The 23,076-nt window shown below is 44.2% G+C and overlaps 1 protein-coding gene and 1 long non-coding RNA gene across 3 annotated transcripts; one reads left to right on the top strand and one right to left on the bottom strand.

The window, feature by feature from the left end:
- Window positions 1-2,136: 2,136 nt before the first annotated feature.
- On the bottom strand, window positions 2,137-4,675 carry LOC133280373 (uncharacterized). The gene is made up of 2 exons (XR_009747140.1): window positions 4,604-4,675; window positions 2,137-2,503 (listed from the first exon to the last, which is right to left on the bottom strand). It is a non-coding gene; the product is annotated as an uncharacterized LOC133280373 (long non-coding RNA).
- A 1,318-nt stretch (window positions 4,676-5,993) lies between these two features.
- WFDC1 (WAP four-disulfide core domain 1) lies at window positions 5,994-23,037 on the top strand. 2 transcript variants are annotated; one of them, XM_061475082.1, is made up of 7 exons: window positions 5,994-7,044; window positions 13,299-13,494; window positions 14,048-14,131; window positions 16,342-16,482; window positions 17,245-17,286; window positions 18,122-18,196; window positions 22,863-23,037. In XM_061475082.1, exons 1-6 carry the CDS (start codon window positions 6,898-6,900, stop codon window positions 18,178-18,180), a joined length of 669 nt encoding a protein of 222 aa, XP_061331066.1. In that variant the 5' UTR covers window positions 5,994-6,897; the 3' UTR covers window positions 18,181-18,196; window positions 22,863-23,037. The 2 variants fall into 2 exon arrangements, with proteins under 2 accessions (XP_061331066.1, XP_061331065.1); XM_061475081.1 differs by lacking the exon at window positions 22,863-23,037 and adding an exon at window positions 19,108-21,806 and having other exon boundaries at window positions 5,996-7,044.
- Window positions 23,038-23,076: the final 39 nt, after the last annotated feature.

Genomic DNA, 23,076 nt, shown 5'->3' with positions numbered 1-23,076 from the left:
GAATTCAATCACTCTGCTGTGCAGAGCATGGCAAAAGGCTGCAGATTTGCTGTAAAATCTATGTGAATCCACAGACTAACACTTCATGCCTTTCATTTTAGGGTGAAATCTGCTCTCCAGGACATTCCTTGGAGGTTTCCAGCCCGTGACTCGGCTTCTCTCAGCACTTGCAGTGTGAGAGCTGCATGGTGTGTCCCTCCCATCCAAAACATGCATCAATCCCCATTGTCATTAGAGGGAAAGAGTTCCTATTTCCCCCCCAGCCCCTCTGACCTCTTCCTCTGCCTCGCTGTGGGGACTCCAACTGCTCACAGAGGCATCTTTTGGAGACAAAAGGCTCTGGGACAACAATGCCCCAGTGGGAACTGGCACAGGGAGTGTGTGGGCAAGAACCACAGCTCTGGTCCCACCCTGAGGAGTGTTTGGGATACACAGTGGGCTCCCCAGGGCACGCAGCATCACAGCAGAGGCACGGCTGCATCACAGCAGATGCACGACCACATGCTGCACCCTGACATGAGCCTCTCCCAGACAATTACCTTTCTGCCCCATAATTAAAATGATGTTTTGATCATGTATTTGAAGCCTTCCTGCTAATTCTGTTAGAGGGATGCAGCACTCATGAGAGTGCCTCTCTAATAACATTCATCTGCTTAATTTATATCTCATGTGCAGTGAAGTTAGTTGCAAGTAAAGACACTTTATGTTCCTCTTTATATGGTTTTCCAAACGGTCAGGGGCCACTTAACCTCTGCCAGGCTTTGTGAGTGCTTGAGGCCAGATGCTTAAAGGGAATCACCTGTCTGTGTTTTGAATGGCTTTTGATCTTTTATTTCATCCCATAAATTCCCAGTGGAGTTCACTGGTAGCAAACATCTGGCACAGACACAATAACCAGCTTTTCCTGCCCAGAGAAGGAGTGAATCATACTGAAAACCCAGATTTGGTGTCTTCCTGTAGAGCTGTCCATAAAATAACCCTCTGGGTGAGGAATGGTGTCATCTGCATTCAGTGTCTCCCCTCAAGAGATGCTACAGTTTCTCCTATTTGTGGATTATTGCATTCACCCACCTGGGTGGGCACACATAAGGGACTCCTTTTCCTGCTAGCCCATGCAGTGAGCAAACTCAAGTCACTGGCTGGGCTCATAGGCAAGAAAAATAACATAATAATTATAATATTGCTGCTTTAGGACATCTTGCAGAAAGCACAGGTTGGAGGGGTGACCGTACAGATGAAAGTGATGCCATCTATCACAGCTGAGGAGCCCAGCACTTCCTATGGGTTTCCTTGAACTTCACATGTCAAATTTAGCTGAATCAGGGAACCTGAATCAGGACTATGGCTTTTCTGTCCTTATATTCACAACAAGACACCTCTGGATTTACTTGGTTTTGCTGATTTCCTAAAACTGAGTGAAAGTCTGACTAGTAAACCACGAGCTTGAGCCTTCACAAGGCAGTCGAAGTAGCAGGGAGGAGCATTAACTTGTTTCTTTGTGATCAGTGGAGTTATTCTCCTGATGTGTCTGACCCATAAGAAGCCCAGCAAAGGGCTCTATCACCCTTTGCTGATCCCAGCACACACCTGCAGGTCTCCCCCAGGCCACATAAACCCTGTTCCAAACGGTACATCCATCAGGATGAGCACCCGGCTGTGTAGGGAATGGGGAAGCCAGAGCAGCTGCAACCTCACCTCCCCATCAGATCAGGTTATAACAACAACCTCTAACCTGCCTAACCCCCTGGAAATCAGTGCCCTTTGCTCTTGGCAACAGAGCCTATCCAGAGCCGGTGAGGAAACAGCAGGCCTGTAAGTGCCACGGATAAGGATTTGCAGCCACCCCTGGCATGAAGGTACTGTGATTATATCAAGCTAAAATGAGTCACCTCGTGCTGCTGGAGCTATGTGCTCTTAGGAAACTTTCTCTTTGACATAATCTTTCCTTAAAAGTCAGATCTTTCCTCTGGGAAAAGGGAAGTCTTGGCTTAGACTGACCTACCTCACTTGTTTTCTTGGCTGGAGAAAGACATTCTCCCTTGGCTGCACAAACACCCTGTGACTTTCACTCATAACCTGCCTGAGAACGCTTTTACAAACCATTATTTAATTCATTCTAATCAGGCAGCACAAACCCTGGTTCCTGAAGTGATTTTATTCTCCCAGCCTGATAAAATGCCTGTCGTTTTATTCAGATACATCGTCCCCGCTGTAACAAATGGTGCTGAATGTTTTACAGGTCCTGGGGAGATGCTCAAGTCTTGGCCATGTCCTCCCAGCATCGTCTGACAGCAATTTACGTTACTGCAGAATCTGCCTTATTGAAACCATTTGTGGAATGGGAATTCATGCGGATTTGTGCACAGGAGATGACTCTTTGTTTAGTGATGATGTATGAACGATCTCATTTAACTTCCTTGAAGGCAGTGGGAATATGTAGCAAGGAGCCTCACCACAAATCTTGAAGCAGAAAAATCTTGACTTGGTGATATTCCGCTATTCCCTGGACAAGCATATAGAAAAAAAACAATTTATTATGAATGACACAACCAAGACCACTGTAAACTTACAGTAGTAGAAGATTTGTGCACGGGTTCACACACATTTACATGTGGCCAGATGTGCTCTTTTCACCTTAATGCTTTCCCTGAGCTCATTGCTCATGTGGATATAGAATCATAGAATCATAGAATAGTTGGGGTTGGAAAGGACCTTAAGATCATCAAGTTCCAACCCCCCTGCCATGAGCAGGGACACCTCACACTAAACCATGTCACCCAAGGTTCTGTTCAACCTGGCCTTGAACAGCACCAGGGATGGAGCATTCACAACCTCCCTGGCCAACCCATTCCAGTGCCTCACCACCCTCACAGTAAAGAATTTCTTCCCTATATCCAATCTAAACTTCCCCTGATTAAGTTTTAACCCATTACCCCTTGTCCTATCACTACAGTCCCTAATGAAGAGTCCATCCCCAGCATCCCTATAGGCCCCCTTCAGACACTGGAAGGCTGCTATGAGGTCTCCACGCAGCCTTCTCTTCTCCAGGCTGAACAGCCCCAACTTCCTCAGCCTGTCTTCATACAGGAGGTGCTCCAGTCCCCTGATCATCCTTGTGGCCTCCTCTGGACTTGTTCCAACAGTTCCATGTCCTTTTTATGTTGAGGACACCAGAACTGCACACAATGCTCCAGGTGAGGTCTCACGAGAGCAGAGTAGAGGGGCAGGATCACCTCCTTCGACCTGCTGGTCACGCTCCTTTTGATGCAGCCCAGGATACAGTTGGCTTTCTGGGCTGCAAGCACACACTGAAGCCGGCCCATGTTCATTTTCTCATCAACCAACACCCCCAAGTCCTTCTCCACAGGGCTGCTCTGAATCTCTTCTCTGCCCAACCTGTAGCTGTGCCTGGGATTGCTCCAACCCAGGTGTAGGACCTTGCACTTGTCATGGTTAAACTTCATCAGGTTGGCATCAGCCCACCTCACAAGTGTGTCAAGGTCCCTCTGGATGGCATTCCTTCCCTCCAGGGTATCAACTGAACCACACAGCTTGGTGTCATCGGCAAACTTGCTGAGGGCGCACTCAATCTCACTGTCCATGTCAGCGACAAAGATGTTAAACAAGACCGGTCCCAACACCCATCCCTGAGGGACACCACTCGTTACTGGTCTCCAGCCGGACATTGAGCCATTGACCACAGCCCTTTGTGTGCGGCCATCCAACCAGTTCTTTATCCACCGAGTGGTCCATCCATCAAATTGATGTCTCTCCAATTTAGAGACAAGATAGTTATATACATTACTAATCTTATCTCTTTTCTCTAGCTGTCAGTCTAACTGCCTGCCTGCTGAATGGCCAAGATTTCAGACAGGCAGGAACCAAATTTAACCAAGACATTTTAATAATACAAGGACATCTTATGCCAGCATTATTTACTCCACTTTGCGTAGCACAGCCATACAGCAACCTTATATGGATGTAAGTATCACCAGAGGGAGTAAGTATCACCAAGAGTAAAGGACTGTGGCCCAAGTGTAGCATGTAGATAAGATGTAGTTAAAAAGAAAATGACAGTTTCTCTTTTCCTTTTAGTAGCAATAGTTTTAAAAACATCATACATTATCAAACACTAGCACTTAGAGTAACGTAACTCAGAAATCTGTTTAGCAGTAAACTTTAAATTTCTAATTATTGCCTAATTATTAAATTTCTGATTATTGTTTCCTAAGGATTAGTGCCTGATTCTTATAATTACTTCACAAGCTGCTAAGACTTCTTTATACTAATAGTTGCAGCCATTAACCTGCTGAGAAATGCTTTGTTAAACATGGAATTCCTCAGAAAGTCAAAGCTGCTTCTCTTTTATTCTCCCCTTTTTTTTCTGAATGGGCCATTCAGAAGTGAACTTGGTGAGACATGAACTGCTCTGTGGCGGGAGCAAGGAGCCTCTTGTAGCTGAGTGCACTAAAGTCTCTCAGACTAAACAACTGCTGATTTCAGATGACATTTGGTGGGGATGATGGTGACCTGTAGGTACTGTCTTCACCTCAAGGTAACACTTGAGTCATTAGAGAGTCACTTTGCGCAGCAGTAGACTGACCTGTGGACAGGAGTTGTTCACAGTTGTCCTTTTTGAATGCAGAAGAGAAGACAGCCAGAGGGACATGACCTGTTTAAAGGAAAACAGGGATAAATACTGTTTTAAATGACTACAGCTCTGGGAGAGAGGAGAACCAGCAGGATGGTGCAACGCAAGTGACAGGGACCTAGAGGCATGCTTTCTGATGAGAGGGCCTTCTCAGAAGGCTGGTGGAGGCTGATGAAGCCTCTGTGCCATTAAAGGTTCTCCAGCCCCATCCATGCCTGAAACAATTGTGCCATGGGCTCCCCCCAGATCCTGTCAGCCCCCAGAATGCTGCTCACGCCTGTCATGTTATTGCAGGAGCAACCTATGGACCAAGCCATGATGAAGTTTATACAAACTCAAAGCAACATACAGTCATTGCATCTCCACAGAGATCCTCTCTATGACACTTGCCCCCCAGGGCTCCTTTGGGAGACCATGAACTCCACGCGAGCAACGCAGCTCGCTCTGCTGGTCCCAGGAGGACCTCCTGTTGCTGCAGCTGTGAGGGAGGTGACCTTCCCCAGTTTAACACTTCATTCTCTTTCCCCATCCTTCTTTCTCTGCTTTCCTCCTGGCTTTTCTTACCAGCTAAATTACCTGGCATGAACTGAACAGGTTTTGTTGCTAGGAAGCTTTCTACAGCAGTAGAGATATGGACAAAACTATCCCAAAGCAGTTACTGCTAAAAACACTGTAACTCCCTTATGTCTAAAAAATCAAATATATTCCATTAAATACAGAGCTTTTATAACCCATACCTCACTTTTCTTCTGATTCCCACTATCGTATTCTGGAAAGCGTGGAGATGGAGTCCTATGGCTACCACCTACATGCAGCTACTGATACTTAGATGTGGGTCCAAGTACTACAGCTTTCAGGTATTAGGAAGAATAGGAAGGTTTCTTTGCATTTGCTCACAGGCTTTGTCACTCCTGTGCAGACCCATTTTATAGCAGATATAAAAGAAATTCAGTGCATCCAGCCTTCTCTCTTCTGTACCCAGGCTATGGAGTGGGGTTGAGGTCAGGGTAAACTGAAGGCAAGCAAGGCTTAGTGCTCTTATCTCGACTAGCTTTGTGGTTCTATTTCTTTCTTCATTCCAGGTGGAGGCTGGTGCTGCTGGAGGAGAAATTCATGGAAGATTATAAAATAAGTGGCTCCCATATTTGGCTCTCCAAGCCCTGAACATTACTGAAGGCTGTGAGAGTGTATGCATACATATATATACACATATATATGTATATATACACATGTATACGTACATATATATACATATATGCACATATATACACAAATGTATGTGTCTGTACTCATGTGTATGTAACAGTTGCCCTATCCTCATACGTTGTCCCCTGCCTCTGCCTCTGTCCCAGGCAGGATGCTGGGATTCTTTCAGCCTGATTTCATAAGTCCTTTCTTATTCCTTCAGCCACTTGGGTGTCTGAATGTCCATGCAGGTGTCTAATACCTCATATCCAGTCTCTCCGTCTCTCCCATTGTCAGGCACAGCCTGACTCATGTCCCCTTCCTTCCATTTGGTCATGTCATTTCTAAATCACCTTCCTTCCCTACTCCCCACCCATGCGTATGGATTTCTTTTCCCCAATGGCCACATCTTCCCCTTCTTCGAAATCATTTGCAGAAAGCTAACGCCAGTTTGGTTTAATTAAAGCCCCTGCTCTTTTATCATGTCTTTAAATCACTTCCTTCAAGCAATCTTTACATGAAATTATCACTTTGTCAAAGCACAATCCCAAAGCACAGCTCGGGGCACAGTGGGAAGCACACAAAGGGAAAGCAGGGAGGCTCGGTAAGTTTGGGTGAGCTGTTTGCTCAAAGCTGCCGAGCCCACCCCTCCAAGACCTTTATTTCCCCCTGCGGCAGCTGTCATCTGATCCCACGCCCTGGCTCTGAATGGGGCTCTCTGAGGATGCCAGATGTTGGGAACAAAGGTCTAAAAATAATCTTCACAAATAACCTTCCCATCTATCACTGTAGGAGGGCACGTGCTTGGTGCGGACATGCGAGCCGAGAACCTGAGCTAACTTGGACTAAAGAAGTTCAACAGCAGCTCCTGGCTTGTGGGCTTGGGTGGTTTTTTTTTCCCTTCCCCTTTCCCTTCCCAGAAGCTGCGCAGGGAAAAGCAGCTCTCAGCAGCGGTCAGCCCTCACTCTCCCTCCCTCCCTGTATCCCTCCCTATCCTCACGAAGGCTCTGATCGCCTGGATCCCAAAAGCCAGGCTGCTTACTTGATCTCTCCTTGGGAAAATGGATTCCAGGCTGCTGTCAGAGATGCGTTTCTGTACAAAGATCCTCACGGCAGCCTTATGTGTCTTAGTTTTGCTGCCAGACTTGGGCTGTGCAAGGAATCTCTGGAAGCGTGCTCTACATCTGAAAATGACAGAGAAATACGATGTGAGTACACTGTGGTGGGGTGATTTTGGGGGAGCTGGGTGTGCTCACCGTGAAAAGGGAGTTTTCTTTCCATGTATTATTTTAGAATAAGAAGTATTTGGATCCGCGGGCTGTGTCTTTATAAAAGGATTACAATAAGTTTCCTAGGCTCTGCTAAACTTTTGCCACCTAGCTGCTGCAGTGGGAATATGTGTGAAGCATGCTTGGGACAGCGAGAAGACATTGGTACTGCAGCTGTCACTGCTGTTCCTATGGACATCATGGGACAGCAAGTGAAGTGTGAATGGGGAGAAAGGGAATGAAAAACCTGCATGGCCGGGGATAGATTTAATGATAGAAGATACTGTGATTTATTACTTAGAGCAGGGAGGAGGAGTCCCTGCCCCATTCCTCCTCTGCCTTCTGGGGTAATTTGGGGTAAATGTCACCAACTTCTAGTGTTAATGGGTCCTAAAGGGATGGTGGCTTTGCCTAGTGTTTTGTAAATCACTGCAGCAGAGAGACCTCCAGGTGTATGTACAGTGTCAGAGTAACGTGCTGGTCACCTTAATGGGTGTAAAGATTTGATCAGAGAAATCCAGTTTCCTGGGGTGTTCTTTAGGAGGAGAGCTCCCCTCTGCTCCCCACATCCCTGCCTGCTTTTGGCAGACTGGTGGTGCTGAGCGCAGCCACTGCTTCCAAACCTGATCGGTTCTTAAAACAGGGAAGAGTTACTGTGAGCAGAGAAAACGATGGTGCTGTGTCTTGTTCTGGTGTGTTTGAGCCAAAAGACTTAGAAATGGACATGGAGGAAATTGGAAAACAGCAAAAAAGGAAAATAATTTGGTAGTTTGACTTTCACGCCTGCTGTTTAGAAAGAAAAATGTTAATTCAAAACTTTTATCATTAAAGTCCCTTTAGAAACCAGCTTCTGCCCCTGTAATCCCTTAGGTGGAAACCCCAGCCAGTCTGTCTTCTCATGCTCAGGTCTGATATCATCTTCCATCCATTGCATGTGCTGGAAGTCCTTGGTGTCACATGGGATTCTTCCACCTGCTTTCTGCAGCCACTTAGAAAAGCTTTAATCTAAAGAGGATGCCTTTTTTTGCCCATGCCATCTAGAGTGATGTTTGGGGACAGCTACATTGGGTTGGTGTGATTGCTGACTCAGAAGGGTGACACAGGCCTTTTGCCTGTGCTGAATGAACTGCTCTGCTCGTCTCCTTGAAATTTTGCAGAAGACATTATGCTAATATTGGAAGGCACCCCAATATTTGACAACAAGACGTTTTCTTCATTGTATCCCCCCTTGGGACAAAGTATTCTCTGGTTTATATTTTAACTGGAAAATGGTGACATGAAAAGCTGTGTTTCCCTCAAAATCAGTCACTGGAAAGTGTATTTATTACTATGTTGTTCTGTCACACTTCAATGCGAAGCTCAGATTTAATAGTAGGTATGAAGTAAATGACCCAGAGAGATAGGACTGGGGCAGAACAGGAATTTACATGTTGATCTTCAGATAATATCCTCTGCAGAGGCACAGAGCCTGCCCCCCTGAGGATATATCCTCCTCTTTCAATCTGCAGTTCTTCAAAGGTCTGTTTTTTCTGGCAGCCATAAATCCAGGTGCTACTGATATGGCAAGCTCAGCTAGAATTGTTTGTATTGATAGAAACATCTTATCTTGGGAAAATAGAACATACTTTGCTTATTTCTTCTCAAAGCCTTGCAAGGAGGAAGACGTCTGCACTCCATCCTTTTACCCGCCAAAGTCTGTTCTAGCAGCCCCTCCTATTTCTCAGAAAGAGCCTTTCTTTTCTACCAAATGCTGTGTTCCCTCCAGTTTGAAAATCAAAATCTGTGGGTGGAACAGCTGATTTGTGAGTCACTTGGGTAGAGGGATAACAGATGGAGGCGCTTACGGCACTATGCAGCCATACAGGAGATGGGCCATAGACATTGCTGTGGGATTCCCAGGACATGGGTAAGGCCCATAGAGAGAGGAGGTGGTGATGGGTAAGGATCTGACTGAGACTTATGTTGTATGAGTCCGAGACATCTGGGTCTACAGCAGGAGCAATGCATCCACCAAACTGCTGGCCACAGAATGATGAGCAAGCGTTGATGAGGAGCTGGCTTGAGGTCTGGCCAGGAGTTGTTCGTTCAGGTGTCTGAGAAAGGGTGTTAGTTGGCAAAGAGGGGTCAAGTGGGAGCACTGAAGGGAGAAAGAGGAGAGGGAACGCAGTGAGGAGGAAAATCTGGCAGTCACAATGGGATGGAGGAGCTGGGCTTCCAGCTATTAGCAAATCCATGTATTTTACAGCCAGAGGGACACTTGTCTAGAGTAGTGATTTGCAGCTGGTGTTCTGCAGCCACTGCATAGCCTGTGGATGGTTCCCAAAAGGCAGAAGGAGGGAATTACCTGAGCAAGGGCTTCAATTCATTATCAAGACACCTACATATCTGTTGGGAAAACCTGTGGCAGTCTTGATTCTAATTCAGTGTCAACTGCACCAAACTTTTGAGAAAGAAAACCAGCCTTCTTTTAAAGATTTCCAGAAATGAAGAATTCCTCACAGCTGCTGTAATGTTCTTCCAGCAGTTTATTTACCCTCCAGCTCACTGTCATTAATCAACACTGAGATATCCTCTTCATCCACCAGATTTTCACACCTCCCATGAGATTTCTGTCCCACTTATGTCTCAGAGTAACATAAGAGCAGAGCAGCCCTCAGCCTCCCCTTTGAAACCTGCATAAAGTTCTTGCTCTGCATTCCCTGCTTTCCACCCCTTTAATTGCCATTATGCATCTTCTTTGAGTGCACCCTAATTTTGGGACTATCTTCCAGTACTGCCTACACCAGAACCAGAACTACTAATCCAGAGTCAACAGCAGAATATTATCCCTATTGTTTCAGCCTTGTCCTATTTAACCCTCCTTCAGTTTGATATTTGCAACTTTGATCACGGATGATCTATGTTTTTCCAGGTCTTTGACAGAAATATTGGAGGGCTCTATATTACTCCTGGCTGTGTTGTTTCAGAGAAAAGGTGGTTTATGGCCAGTGTTTGGAAACACCTGCTGGGGCAGCACTGGTGACTGGAGGCTGGGAATAAACCTCACGCGATATTCAGGCCACGCAGAATATGACTTGGCAGAGAATTGTGCTTTAACACAAGCTCTGAGTTCAGTTTCAGGCACAAATAATAGAACAGATTTGGGATTTTTTTGGTGGCAGACTGCAGCCCACGGTTACTATAGAAAATAGGGTTGAGAGTAAGTGACTGCATTCAGGTTTTTCCTTGTATTCTTTCCCGACTTCCAGGGTTCCTGAGCTGAACTCTCAGCTTTCTGCCTTACTTTGTTTCTGGGTTTCTCTAAGAGAGATACAGTCATTAATATTATTTAATAAGTCTCATTGGGAAACACCAATTTGCCTCGTGCATTGAATTATAAAGGAAGAAATCTGGACACAGTCGCAGCCTATAAAGATAATAATGCTGAGCCATGCCCAGAGCCAAACTATAAATCCTGGGAAAGCTTTTAAAAAGACCTTGTAACCCATACCTGGAGACATCCATAACCAGGATATTTTGGGAATGAGGGAATTCTGCTTCCCACTGGGATGGTTTATGCATTGATAAACCAGTGGCAATGGTTTTATTAGATCAAATGTGCCTGGTCACGGGTTTTTTGACAGTGAGCTTTTGAAAGAAATAGGTTCAGAGCAAAAGGTGAACAGGGAAAATGGGCAGGGAAGTCATGAGGTACAAAGTTATTTGGCTAAAAATGTTAGATTTTTCCCAATGGGAATCTTATTACTGAGCCAACTGTTCATTGCAGTTTTGGCTTCTTGGTTTCTGAATCATCTGTGAAGCAACTGCAGTAATTGTTTGGGGTTTGGGGTTTTTTTTCCATGTATCCACTATTCGCCTGTATTATTTGCTCATATTTCAGCCTGCAGCTGACATTTCACATAACAGAAAATAAACTGTGACCTTCCACGGATGAACACTTCTTCCAACAGAGACATGTTAAGTGCTTGAAACTGCTTAGATTTACTGTTAAATACTTATACCCCCAGATTATACATGGTCCAAGCACTTTCTTTATTTAAAATCCAACAGCAAAAAAAAAAAGTTGAACTCGCAACACCTTCAGTTCAAAAGCATGTTATTTCAAAGCTGGAGTGTTGTCAGCTTTTAAGGAACGGGATGATGGGATCGCTTACACCTTGTTTTACACTTCAGCATTGAAAATATCACAATTAGGAAATTGTTTCCTTTCAAACCTATTTTGTGGTTCAAAAAGCCTATCAATTCATGGAAAAACAACCTCACAGAAGGGTTTTTGGTCAGTTTTTTGTTTGATTAATGGAAACAACTAAGGAAAAAGTGAATAAAATTGTTTATTGATACTGGGAACAAGGCAGACAGCTGTCATTTGTAGAAATATTCGGAGTTTTCTGTCTCAGACACAGACACACACACTCACACATTCTTTAACCAGTTAGAGCTATAAGCAGGGTATGGATTTTCTTTAACATACACCTTGTAACAGAAGTTAAAACTTCTGATCAACCTGTCTTCATATTTCTCCACTGGCTGACAAGCACTGTGGAGCCAGGCAGTGGACAAACTTTCTGCTTCCCATTTCCCCCTCACTATGGCTCAAAACCATAGGTCAACTTTGTGTTAAAACCCACTGCCTTATCAATACAATTCTATGCTATGTACAATATGGAAGTAAAATGTCTCACATCAGTACCACAACCAATGAGCACCGTTACTTCTTTGGTGTCCCTTGGGGTTGCCTTCATCCTCTACATCACAAATTATCCCAAGGGAGTGAAGATGATGCTGATTTCTCCATTAAAGGACGATTGATTGCTGCTTGGTCATGTGTAGCAGCAGAGGCCAGCTGTCAGTACCCAGGGCAAAGGACCTCTTGGGGCCTCTCCTAGGACATTTTTCACACTGTTCATGTGTGGACACACTGTTTTGCAAAGGCACACATGCTCCACAGAAGCAGCTGGGAGGTTTCAACACCAAGGATGTAGCAGCATGTAAATAAAGAGGGGTATTAGTAGCACCCCAAATGTCTCCATAGCCTGATGGTGAAATTTTATAGAGACCCCCTCAGGGACAGTTGCACCATGTAGTTTTTTGGAATAACAACCGCAGTTGTTTGTCACTGATTTCTCAACATAACAGTGATGGAATCAAGTATATACAGGACTGTTAAACTCAACAGCCTGCTAGCAAATGCATGGCATCACTCACCTCATGCCTTTGGCTAGACACTGTGTTAAAAGTGCAAATCCGGAATCTGTGGTTTTATTTGATTAAAGCTTATTAATGTCTGGTAATAAATCTGCAAACTGATTGCCCTATCTGAGTACTTTATGCTGCTCTGGGGAGCTGAGCCCAAGGCAAGAGGTGAGTAGTTGCCATAGGTGAGAACGGAGTGGGCTTGGGTGATTCACCTCTCTGTTGGAGGGAGTTGGCTTCTTGCTAAATGTGTGAATAATATCTGAATGCTGCCTCTTATTTCTGGTAAAATCCTCTGCCTGTTAATCCACTTTAAATCTCCCTTGTCCTTTTGGTGTGCAATGAGCAGCTGGTCTCCTTTCTGCTGTAGTCAAACACAGCTTCATTTTCTTGGGGATTAAACTGACATCACTCACACATATTTCACCCAGATCATTGCATGTTTTAGCAATGGTCTCTGATTTAACAACCAAGCACCTTGCGCTGGGCAAGCTTGAATTACAGCTCCCCTGTGAATTCTGGTCCCAAAGAAGGTGATAAGGGCAGAAGGAGCCTATTGTGGAGACAGGTGCTACGTGGGACATTAGTTCCACATCCCATCTGGGGGTGTAACATCAAACCAATACAGTGTCAACACTTCCACTGCGTTACTATATAAGTATTATGGCATGCTCATCATGAGGATGCAGGGAATATTTCCCTCTGTTTCCCAAGCAAACATAAAAGACTTTAAAGAAATATTTTCTACCTCCTTATTGCCATTACAATAACCTTAATTATAAAATGAGTTCCACATATTAATTTGGTGTTTGGGTTTCCAAAACAGTGCTGTAAGGTGATCATACAGCTCTTCAGTGTGCCGTATTCAGGGAGCTGAACGGTTCGTTCTTCCTCATGAATACCTGAAAACCACTCTGAAAATGCTTTCTGTGTTTCAGATGATGGGATATTTGGTACTCACCTCATGCCAAACCTTTGTTTCCTTTTCTTCTCTTTGCAAGGATTATGAATACCCTCTTCATTCTCACAGTTCCCACTACCAGAAGAACGACCGGTGCCCCCCTCCACCCCAGACCTTGCCTGAGCGAGCCTGCGAGGTGCCAAGCTGCCGCTCGGACTCCGAGTGTGAGAGGCACAAGCGCTGCTGCTACAACGGGTGCATCTATGCCTGCCTGGAGTCTGTACAGCCACCACCAGGTAGGGTGGCCCCGGGGACCAGAGATAGAGAGGAGCATGAGGAATAGCGGCAGTCATCACCATGAGCATTGGGTCTTGGGTGGGAGGCATAGTTTGAGTATGAGTTGAGGATAAAGCTTCAGTTCCACACTTCTATTTCCTGGGATGATTGCTCAATCAAAGCAATTATGCAAAAATTTCCACCAGTGCAAACTGCAGATGACAGTTCTTTTCCTGGGATTATGTGTTCAGGAAGAGAAGGAATCCCAGTCTGAATTAGAAGCAAAGCAGCCATCTCATCTGATCCGTGCCATGGGAATGGATGATGGGAAACAATAGCTGCTGTGGCTTTTATGACACCAGGTTCCTGTGGCCCTGAATGCTTCTCCTCTTCCATGGTTCTGTTACCACTGGGACAACAAGTGAATGAATATAAGTATCTTGCTGAAAACTCAAATCCATCCTTCAGGAGCCTGTCAACATCATCATTGACTGTTAGAGGAAATCTGTGACTTCTCCATTGCTGTGTGGTCTGCACCTCAACTCTGTGGTTTCTTGTTTCTGCCTTTTACAGTCTTAGACTGGTTGGTTCAGCCCAAACCTCGCTGGCTGGGTGGAAATGGGTGGCTTTTGGATGGCCCAGAGGAAGTCTTGCAAGGTACAGCATCTTCCACTGTCTTCTCTGAGATATCGGTATTTATAGTCACTAAATAATACATCCATCATACACAGGATTTGCAGAGATGTTGGGCTGCTCACATTTGTTTGGATTTTCCATAGGAATAGCACTGTGTGGTGCTGGGGGCTGGTTTCTGGTGGAATAAATCAGTTGTATCCATTCTTGAAATAAGTGGAAATACATCTTTTTCTGAGAAAAAATGTTTTGTCAGCATACACATATTTTCTGCCTGCCCCCTGATAGACTGTGGGTGGATTTGGACTGGGATATCATTTAATCCAGAGTAGAGCCTCACACAGATGCCTTGGGCTGGGGCTAGGGCTCTCGGGTCTGAAGGCTGCTTTGAACAAGAGCCCTGGCAAACTGCTGCAGAGTTGTGTCAAGCTGCCATGTTGCTGGGAGCATCTAAGCTTGAAGACTGATGATGAGATTGGGATAATTCCATAGGAAAAGGCCTTTTAATTCTTTTTTCCTATACCCCAAATTGAAACAAGGAGGGAGTAGGGAGGTGGGAAGAGAAGTTTTCTTCTACAAGACATTGCCAGATGCATGTGTGCATTCCTAAGGTTTTTAATTTCTTCATGGAAAGGCTGTTCCAGCTTTTGATCAGCTTTAGTCAGACACACAAGTGATGCCAATAAATTATCCTCTTTGGTCTTATACAGATGGTATCAGACTTGCTGAGCCTTGACTCTCATCTATTATGGAAACTCCTAGTTCTTCAAGAGAAAATTCTGCCTCCAGCTCACTGGATTTGCACTGCTAGAAATAAGATCAAATAGGTTCCTCCTCATCCATCTTGTCACGCTTATATTATTTGTTCTTATCTTGAACACCTTCATCTCAGCTTGGGGGAGTAATTATTGCAATAAGAACCATCAGTCATGGCATGAGAATTACAGCAGAAGTCCTTGGAATTAAAATCCTGGCAAATGAAAGGGTGGAGTGTCCCTGCATAGTCTGTACATTTAATGGACACAAACACCGCCTGTGAGTCCTGCTTTGCTTTCTTGTTCTGCTCTGCACTAGCTGGATATCCAGGGTCAAGGCAGTTAAAGCCTCTGTAACAGGGAGGGGGTCATAGTTTAATCCCAGCCAGAACTCAGCCCCATAGAGCTGATCGTTCACTCCCCCCAGTGAGATAGGGGAGAGAATTGGAAGAGTAAGAGTGAGATGATGTTGGCTGGGTTGAGACAAAGGCAGTTTAATGGGTAAAGCAAGAGATGCACACAGAGGCAAAGCAAGGCAAGGAATCAAGTCACCTCTTCCAATCATCAGGCTAGTGTTCAGCAATGCCCAGGAGAGCAGGGCTCCATCACACCTCATGGTGACTTGGGAAGACAAACACCATCACTCTGAATGTCCCCCCTTCCTTCTTTGTCCCCCAGCTTTCTATGCTGAGCATGATGCCATAGTGCATGGGATAACCCCTGAGTCAGCTGGGGTAAGCTCTCCCAAATGTGCCCCCTCCAACCCCTTGTGCACCCACAGCCTGCTTGCTGATGGTGTGAGGAGCAGAAAAGACTGTGTAAGTGCTGCTCAGCAGTAACTAAAACATCCCTGTGCCATCAGCACTGTTTCCAGCACAAACCCAAAACACAGCCCCATGCCAGCTACTCTGAAGAAAATTAACTCCATCACAGACAAAATGAGCACAGGGTGGCACTGCCTTACTCCATAGTGAGTCACACCTGAGGTTGAAATTCATCAACAGTTTAATGGGTGTGGAATGAAGAACAAAGCAGCAAACCATCAGCTTCCTGGTCATGTTTCCCTGGTTTCTCACCCAGCCTGAAATACTGGAGGAACAGACTTATGGCTGTTGAAAGGAATAGCAGCATGGAGGGACCATCAGTGCGAACATGGTGGGCATGGAGCATCTTCATCACTCTCCAGCACTTGCACACACCATGCACAACAGGCTAAGGGGAGGGTGTCCTTGTATGTAATCAGATTGACCTGCACTCCCCATACCAATGTAGACACCTCAGGTTTTTATGTAAGGTGTGAACTGCATCACCAGCCATGCCAGGCTTCTTTGAAGGTGTTAGCTCCTTGGTACCCTTGCATGGAAGTAGTCAGAGATCCTGTCTGGGAGGAGGTACAGATGAAGGTGGCCATGCTGTCAGATTTGGGGTTACCTGTGGGTGTCGAAGACATGATTTATGACCTGCAGGCTTCTTTTGCAGCTGAGGCCTGCAGTACCACTGAGGATGGAGATGAGCCTCTGCATTGCCCCACTGGCTATGAATGCCATATCATCAACCCTGGGAACATGGCTGAAGGAATCCCTAACAGGGGACAGTGCATTAAGCTCCGAGGAAATCCAGGTCAGTTCTGGAAATGTCCCTTCCTTTCTGTTTCTGTCATGCAAACACCAGTAAGGGACAATGGGCTCTCACTGCCCAGAAAACATGAGAGCAGATGTACCACTAGATCTCCTCCAGAGCCAGCGGGTGCATTGAATAGTGAGATATGTACATCTGTACTGGTCTACAAATGATCTTGGTGTAGAGACATCAGTCACTGAAACATCAAAACAGATCTCTGAACTACATCCATAAAAGATTAAGATTTTCTGCAGGACTTATTGATCATCTACGTTACTCTTTTATAACTTACTTTTAATAGCATCCATATATTAATGTAATGCATGACTATGTGGCTCTTAGACATAAGGTGTTTCTAACAGCTTAAATGATTGTTTAAATGGTAAACAGAAAAACTTAGCTGCGTCTTGAATTATGTAAATCACTAATAGATGGTCTGAAATTTTACCTAAATTGCTTTCATTTGAGAAAATCTGTGATTCCTTCATTCATAGCTACTGAAAAGAACATAACGTGCTCATGGCCAGCAGTTAACCACTCTCAGGGAAGGTGAATTGCATACCACATAGTTCAATAACCTGTTTTATAAGAGGTTTATAACAGCTTACACCACTTCAGCTACACAGATTTTTTTATTTTCCTGCTTGTGAGGTTGCTATTTCTATATCTATAATTTCTCTGTGCTGTACACAGAAAGCTGGAGTTTAACACAAAGAATGAAAGCTCACTGTATGTGTTCTCATTACATACCTTCTTTTTCAGATGGACGCAACCTGAGGCATAAGTATTACAAAGAATACTTTGGTAAGCTGCTGGCATGAAGTGCTCGTTGTTATTAAGCTTTATAGTTATTGTATTGCTTACAATTAACTTGCTGCTTATGAAATTAAGGTTTGTACATAGGAAAAAGTGATTCTGTAGCGTGAAATCTCTACGCCTTGGTCAAAAGATCTCATTTTAAGATCCGCAATGCCCCGCCTGTGGACTCTTGATAATCAATATCTCCATGTGTTAAATGGTGCAGGGTTTTGCCAGGGGTTCCTGCCCAAGGGGTGAAAAACACCCAACCCAATACCCTTTTGTTATTTTTAAGTATACTTGAGCTTTGCTCCTGGCCCAGGGGCCCTTGCAGATGAACTCAGAACTCTGTCAAAGCAGGGTCTTTTGCCAAGAGCTTGTACTGTGGTATGTGATAAGAGATGACCAGAGCCCAGAGAATCAGCCCCTTGTTGTTATCTATAACCACAGTGGTATTTGTGCTCTTGCACAAACTGATCAGTATGTGACTCAAATAAAGCAGGAGGACCTTCCCGAAAACCTTTTCCTCATGGCTTCAAAGCTCATGTTTTCTGCTAACTCTTGGATATAGAGGGGGAAAGTCAGATCAGATTGGAAGTACTACTCAGATATAACTAGACAACATCTTTGACATAATAAGGTTTACAAACAGCCAAATTTGTCCAGCTGAGCTCATAAAGCTATGACAGGATTTCCTTTCCTCTGTCCAGTTGGCTGTCACTGCTCTCCCAGAGAACTGCTAAATGATGAGACCAGTAAAACTGTACTGCTTAGGTAATCTTGAGAAAACCTTTGCCACAGAACAGCATGAAATCTAACTTTGCTGATATTTGGTTTACAGGGAGCAGTTCCAACAATGTGGTCAGCTATGTGAAAAACCAGCAGAAGCATTTAGGCTAATCAAAGGTGTGCCAGGGTAAGTGTCCTGTGAATAAAGGGAAAGCTGGGTGAAAATAGTTGGTGGTTAGCATACAATTATTTAAAGAAGAGGTTGTTTGAGGGTGAAATTGCATCTCTTCAAAATGCCGCTATAAGGACAGCACCTTAAAACTGCATACAGATGCATACTTTGAGCTTCATGAAACACCTATGCTGACAAACAGACCTTGCTGTAGAAGTATCTTGAGAACCTGCAGCGTTGGAGATTGAGGTCTCCAAAACACTCCATGAGAAGCTAATGTCTTTCCCAAATACTGCTTTCCCTCACTCTTTTTTACTCTAACTTCACAAGATGCACCTGATTCCTTTGAAGAACCTTGAGGGTGTTTAGAGAATGAAGTGATTTTCAGGATGCTGCAAAACTTTGTCTACCTTAAGATTTTAACCTTTCTGTTTAGGGAGCTTCTTCTAATGTAGGTCTAACTGCTCCTGCAAGACAAATTAAAAAGCTCTTTATTTTGGACTGATTGCAATAAAGGTCAGTCTTAAAATACTTAGGCAGGTGGGTGATTTTGTGGGATAACTTTACGTGTGTGAACAGTTGCTCTGAGCAGTGTGACCCACTCATGTGAGTAAGTGTACATGTATCCGGCCAGAGCGAAGCCAACTGAAAAAGCTCCAGTCATTTTATCAGGCTTTGAATTAGGTAAGAATGAAAATGTTTATTATACCAAAGGTTCAGTCCCACGGTAGTTTACTCAACACTTTAAAACTAACTTGAGCTTAACTGACAGCTATGGAAACAAAGCAGCTCAGTGTGTCTTTTACGTACCTACGTCAGGCTGACTGTTGGGATTGCACAGCTACATAAGGACAAGTTCTGTGCAAGCATCTCAGGAAGGATAAATATTTTAATTCCTCTTTTTGTTTTGTTTGATTTTCATCCAGCTGGACCGCTCTGTTAAGCAGCTGTCAAGGAATGCTTTACCCAACAGTTTTCTAGGTTTTGGAAGAACTCTGGTCCCAAATCTCCATGACCACATCTCCAGTATTACCCTGATCCCTGCTCATCCATGACAAAAGGCTTCACTCTCCAAGGAGCACAGTGAATCTAGATTTTAAGCCTACCAGAAGGGGGAGAAATGTGATCCTCTGAAAGAAACCACACTGTTTATGAGCTGCCCTTCTACCAATGAAATGCAAATACCTCCGAGTGGATCCCTATAAACCACAATGCCATTGTCAGGCTGCTGGAAGAGAGCCTGCCCTTTACTTACGTGTTATGTGACCGATTCACATTTCACGACCACAAACATAACTCAGGATTATAAAATGAAGTGACGTCAGAATTGTACCTAAATATCATATCTCAACTGCATTATAATAGGCAAGACTGTAACCAAAGGGGATCTCTGGATCCAATCCAGTGTCTGCCTATCTTGAACAACTAAGCCTTTTTGTAAGCTTAAAGTCTGAAGAAACCTGCAGGTTTCTTCTTTTCCACCCAAGGCTTACCAGGTTTGACACCCAATCCACAAGCCTAAACCTGAAGTCTTAAGAATTGGAGGAACTCTGGGTTAGGAGCAAAACCGGTTTTATAAATGTATATTTAGTTACTTTCCTTTAGCTTCTCAGTCTGGTGAGCTGCAGATCGAGAGCTAATGATGGAATAGATTTCTCCCTACAATGTCTAAGAAGACACACATATGTGCCAGCCTTTTTAAGTTTTCAGCCAGCACAGCTAATACTCACAAAGTGCACATCTGCTCTTTTGTACCCACATAACCTCAGCAAAAAGGCAGAAGTCTGGATTATTTGATGCATATATTAAAAAGGCAAATTGAGGATGTTTGTGTAATTAAAAGGATTGTCTGGCAGATGGGCAGCTGCTCTTTAGAAGTCCTGTACCTTTATGTCAACTTCCATAAATCCTTAAGGCCAAGTTATTTGTATTAGGCCTCACAGCTTCTTTTAGCATTATAAAGCGGAAAACACATCTTCTATGGCTGTTTTCCTTTCCAGTGGCACTCCCAAAGGGACACTTGCATTTAATTTCAACAAATCTGTCAGAATTGCTAGCAAAAGAAGCCGTGTTTGCTCCCTTATTTAGTACATGTCCCTGTATGCATGCATAAAATTAGCATTTTAATATGCAGAGTAGTAGTGGTAGATATAAATACCCAATTCACAAATACAAGTGCCTGCTGCCACCCACAAACTAGGGGATTCTTTTTTACACTCACCAAATAGCTTAAGCCAAAGCTAAACCACCTATAAAACACTTGATGCTTCTTCTGTGACATTTGCAGCTGGTGAGATGAAAGATGCCAAACTGCTCTTCTGTTTTCTATCAGTCATAAGCACACACACTCCCTGATGCTTTATAGAGCAAAGGAACAGATGAAGGGCTCCAGATTTTCCTAAATATCTTGGTTTGTTGAACTCCATTCACTTCTTTGAGCTTTTGCTCCAAGTTCTAGGTATTAAATGCAGCACCATGTTTGCGGAAAGATATATTTCTATGATTTTGTCATATGCAGCTTCATACAATGATATCTTCTGTTGAGATGCAGGAGTCCATCCATATCCTATCGTTCCAGTCTCAGTTTGGGCCAAAAACCTGCCGCTTTGCCACTGACCTTACTTGACAACTTAAAGCAACACAGCTCATAACAAAAGTCCTAATGCAGCCTCACTCCTACGTGCTGCTCAGTGAAACAGATTGAGTGTTTTCAGCATTACTTTTTGCAGAGAAATCAAGTTCTGATTAAGTGAGCAAAGCCCTTCAGTGGTTACTGCTAAGACCCAAAGAGCGAATACCAAATAGTTCTACTTTAAAATTAAGAATTCAGTGCCTAAAAAGCTACGATGTAGGTGAAAAACTTAAGCATTAGTAAGTTTAAGCATTAAAAAATTTGCAAGATCAAAACTTCAGCTCTCAACCTAATCTTGCAAAGCATCCAAAAATATGCTTTATTTGAGTGTACACACTCACTTCAGTGGCTGCTTTTTTGTAGCTACAAGAGCACACACATGTCCACCTTGCTGGATGGGATGGTGAGGATATAAAGGATATTTTCTACTTGCAAAAGGAATTTTAAAAAATTTAAATTGACAAATTAATACTTTGTTGTTTAAATTCAGTTTACTGGGTGTTATCAGGGACATCACCCTTCCTCATGGTGCTAGAACGGCTGGGGCTTGTTTCAAGTTAATTCTTTTCAAGTTATTCGTTGTCAAACTCAGAAACAAGAGCCACAGAAAAAACTTGCCCAAGTTCTGCGTTTTCAACACTGGCATCCATTGGATGCTGAAATGAAAACACAGACCAAATAAGTTGTCCTCAGCTTGTCTTCTCTCCAAAGACAAATGGCTTAGCAACAGTCCTGTGGAGCACAGTAGGAAATCACTGCTGTAGGTTGTTCTTAATGTTTCCATGTACACTTTAAGTCACGTTGGGTGCTACAACAAACTTTATGTGTATCACTGTGTGCTACTAATGCTCATGGCCTTCCGGATCCTTGGCCACTGCCAGGGGAGCTGTTCTGCCTTGCAGCAGACCCTTCCCGGTTTGTGTCCTGGTGCTTACACATGTGCAGGTTCTGCTATTTCGGTGCTCAATAAAAAGTGACCAGTATATTTTTGAACTCTGCCTTGTTTCACTTGTCTGTTCTTAACACGGCTTTGAATTAGGGGAAAAAGGACAAGTCTTTCAAATGTTAGTTGTTGGGATGGCTCAGGAAGAATAGGCACAGTGAGAAGAGTGCAATTTTGTCACCTGGAAGTAACAGGCTCTCAAAACACATCTACCATCAGTGTCCCCTTCCAGAGGCCACCAGACACTCAGTCCTTGGTGCCTTCATTTCTACTGCCCAAGCTGAAGATGATGGACAGTAGTGTAAAGAGGATAGTGATGGTGACCTAAGCAGATGGTGACTGTTTTATTTGACCAGGCATTTTCCTTCTTGATTCAGAGCTGTTGTTCACTGCTGGCTGCCTTTCAGCAGCCATCTCAAGCAGTTTTATGGGAGGCCAAGGCCTGCTCCAAGGATGGGTAGGTAAACCAAGTAGAGGTCATCAAGCTGCCCACTGCAGGAAACCAGAGCTGAAAGAGGAGCCTGGTACTGAGTGGTTGGGGTGCTGAGCACTGTTTTACCAGGATCAAACAAGATTTCATCATCCCACCAGCTCCACCCACACTGGTCTTGCTCTACCTGCTCATCAGAGGTGGGCATGAGTCCGTCTGCGTTGCTTCTCTGTTGCCCTGCATTGACAACAGAGAGTGAAACTGCCTGTGATGGAGCCAAGGAGGGAATAGCTATGGGTTTCATTGCTCTGGAAAGGTTTTCTATGGGCTGTGAGAAGGCACTGGCTAGCACTAGGTGTCAGGGCAGCTCTTCAGTCTGTCAGTTAAGTTAGCCTTGGAATCACTCGAACTCCTCATGACAATGGTCATATGGACTGTTAGGATGGGGAGGTCAAGGATGTGTGTGCTTAACTCATGCCTCCTGCTGTAAGGTAAGAATAAGTAAGATTGGGTACCTTGGCTTGCAAGAGAAGAATCTATTTGGTGAACACAAAATTATACTTGGATCTCAACTTGTTTCCATGTTAATGCATGCCAGTATAACTGCTGTTGGTGTAATAATAGGCTTATGGTCTCCATGGAAAGAATGCTGTGTAACCTAAGACATCATCTGCAGATGGCACTGAAGTGCCGTTGGTTCACCCCTGAAACCAACAGCTGGAGTCAACAGGAGGACAAACATCATAAGAGACCTCCAAGGAGCCAGAGGTCCATATTAAAACCCCAGCAGGTCAGCAATCTGCCCAAGTTGTAAATATGAGAATAATAATAATAAATTACTCTAATTTTGACCTGTTTAGTTCAGAGTTCCCTTGAGTTTTATGGTCCGG

Source organism: Pezoporus flaviventris, unplaced genomic scaffold (assembly GCF_033815535.1).
Source record: "Pezoporus flaviventris isolate CSIRO_AGI_PZ_B2104156 unplaced genomic scaffold, CSIRO_AGI_Pfla_v1 ptg000082l, whole genome shotgun sequence".
Taxonomy (NCBI): domain Eukaryota; kingdom Metazoa; phylum Chordata; class Aves; order Psittaciformes; family Psittacidae; genus Pezoporus; species Pezoporus flaviventris.
The sequence above is the reverse complement of the archived record's forward strand: the minus strand, read 5'-3'. Positions and strand labels throughout refer to the sequence as shown.

Excerpts from the sequence above, each read along its gene's own strand:
- WFDC1 (XM_061475082.1), top strand. The coding sequence starts at position 6,898 with ATGGATTCCAGGCTGCTGTCAGAGATGCGTTTCTGTACAAAGATCCTC. Across the intron at positions 16,483-17,244 it reads TAAGCTCCGAGGAAATCCAG|ATGGACGCAACCTGAGGCAT; the intron begins GTCAGTTCTGGA and ends CTTCTTTTTCAG. Across the intron at positions 17,287-18,121 it reads GTATTACAAAGAATACTTTG|GGAGCAGTTCCAACAATGTG; the intron begins GTAAGCTGCTGG and ends TTTGGTTTACAG.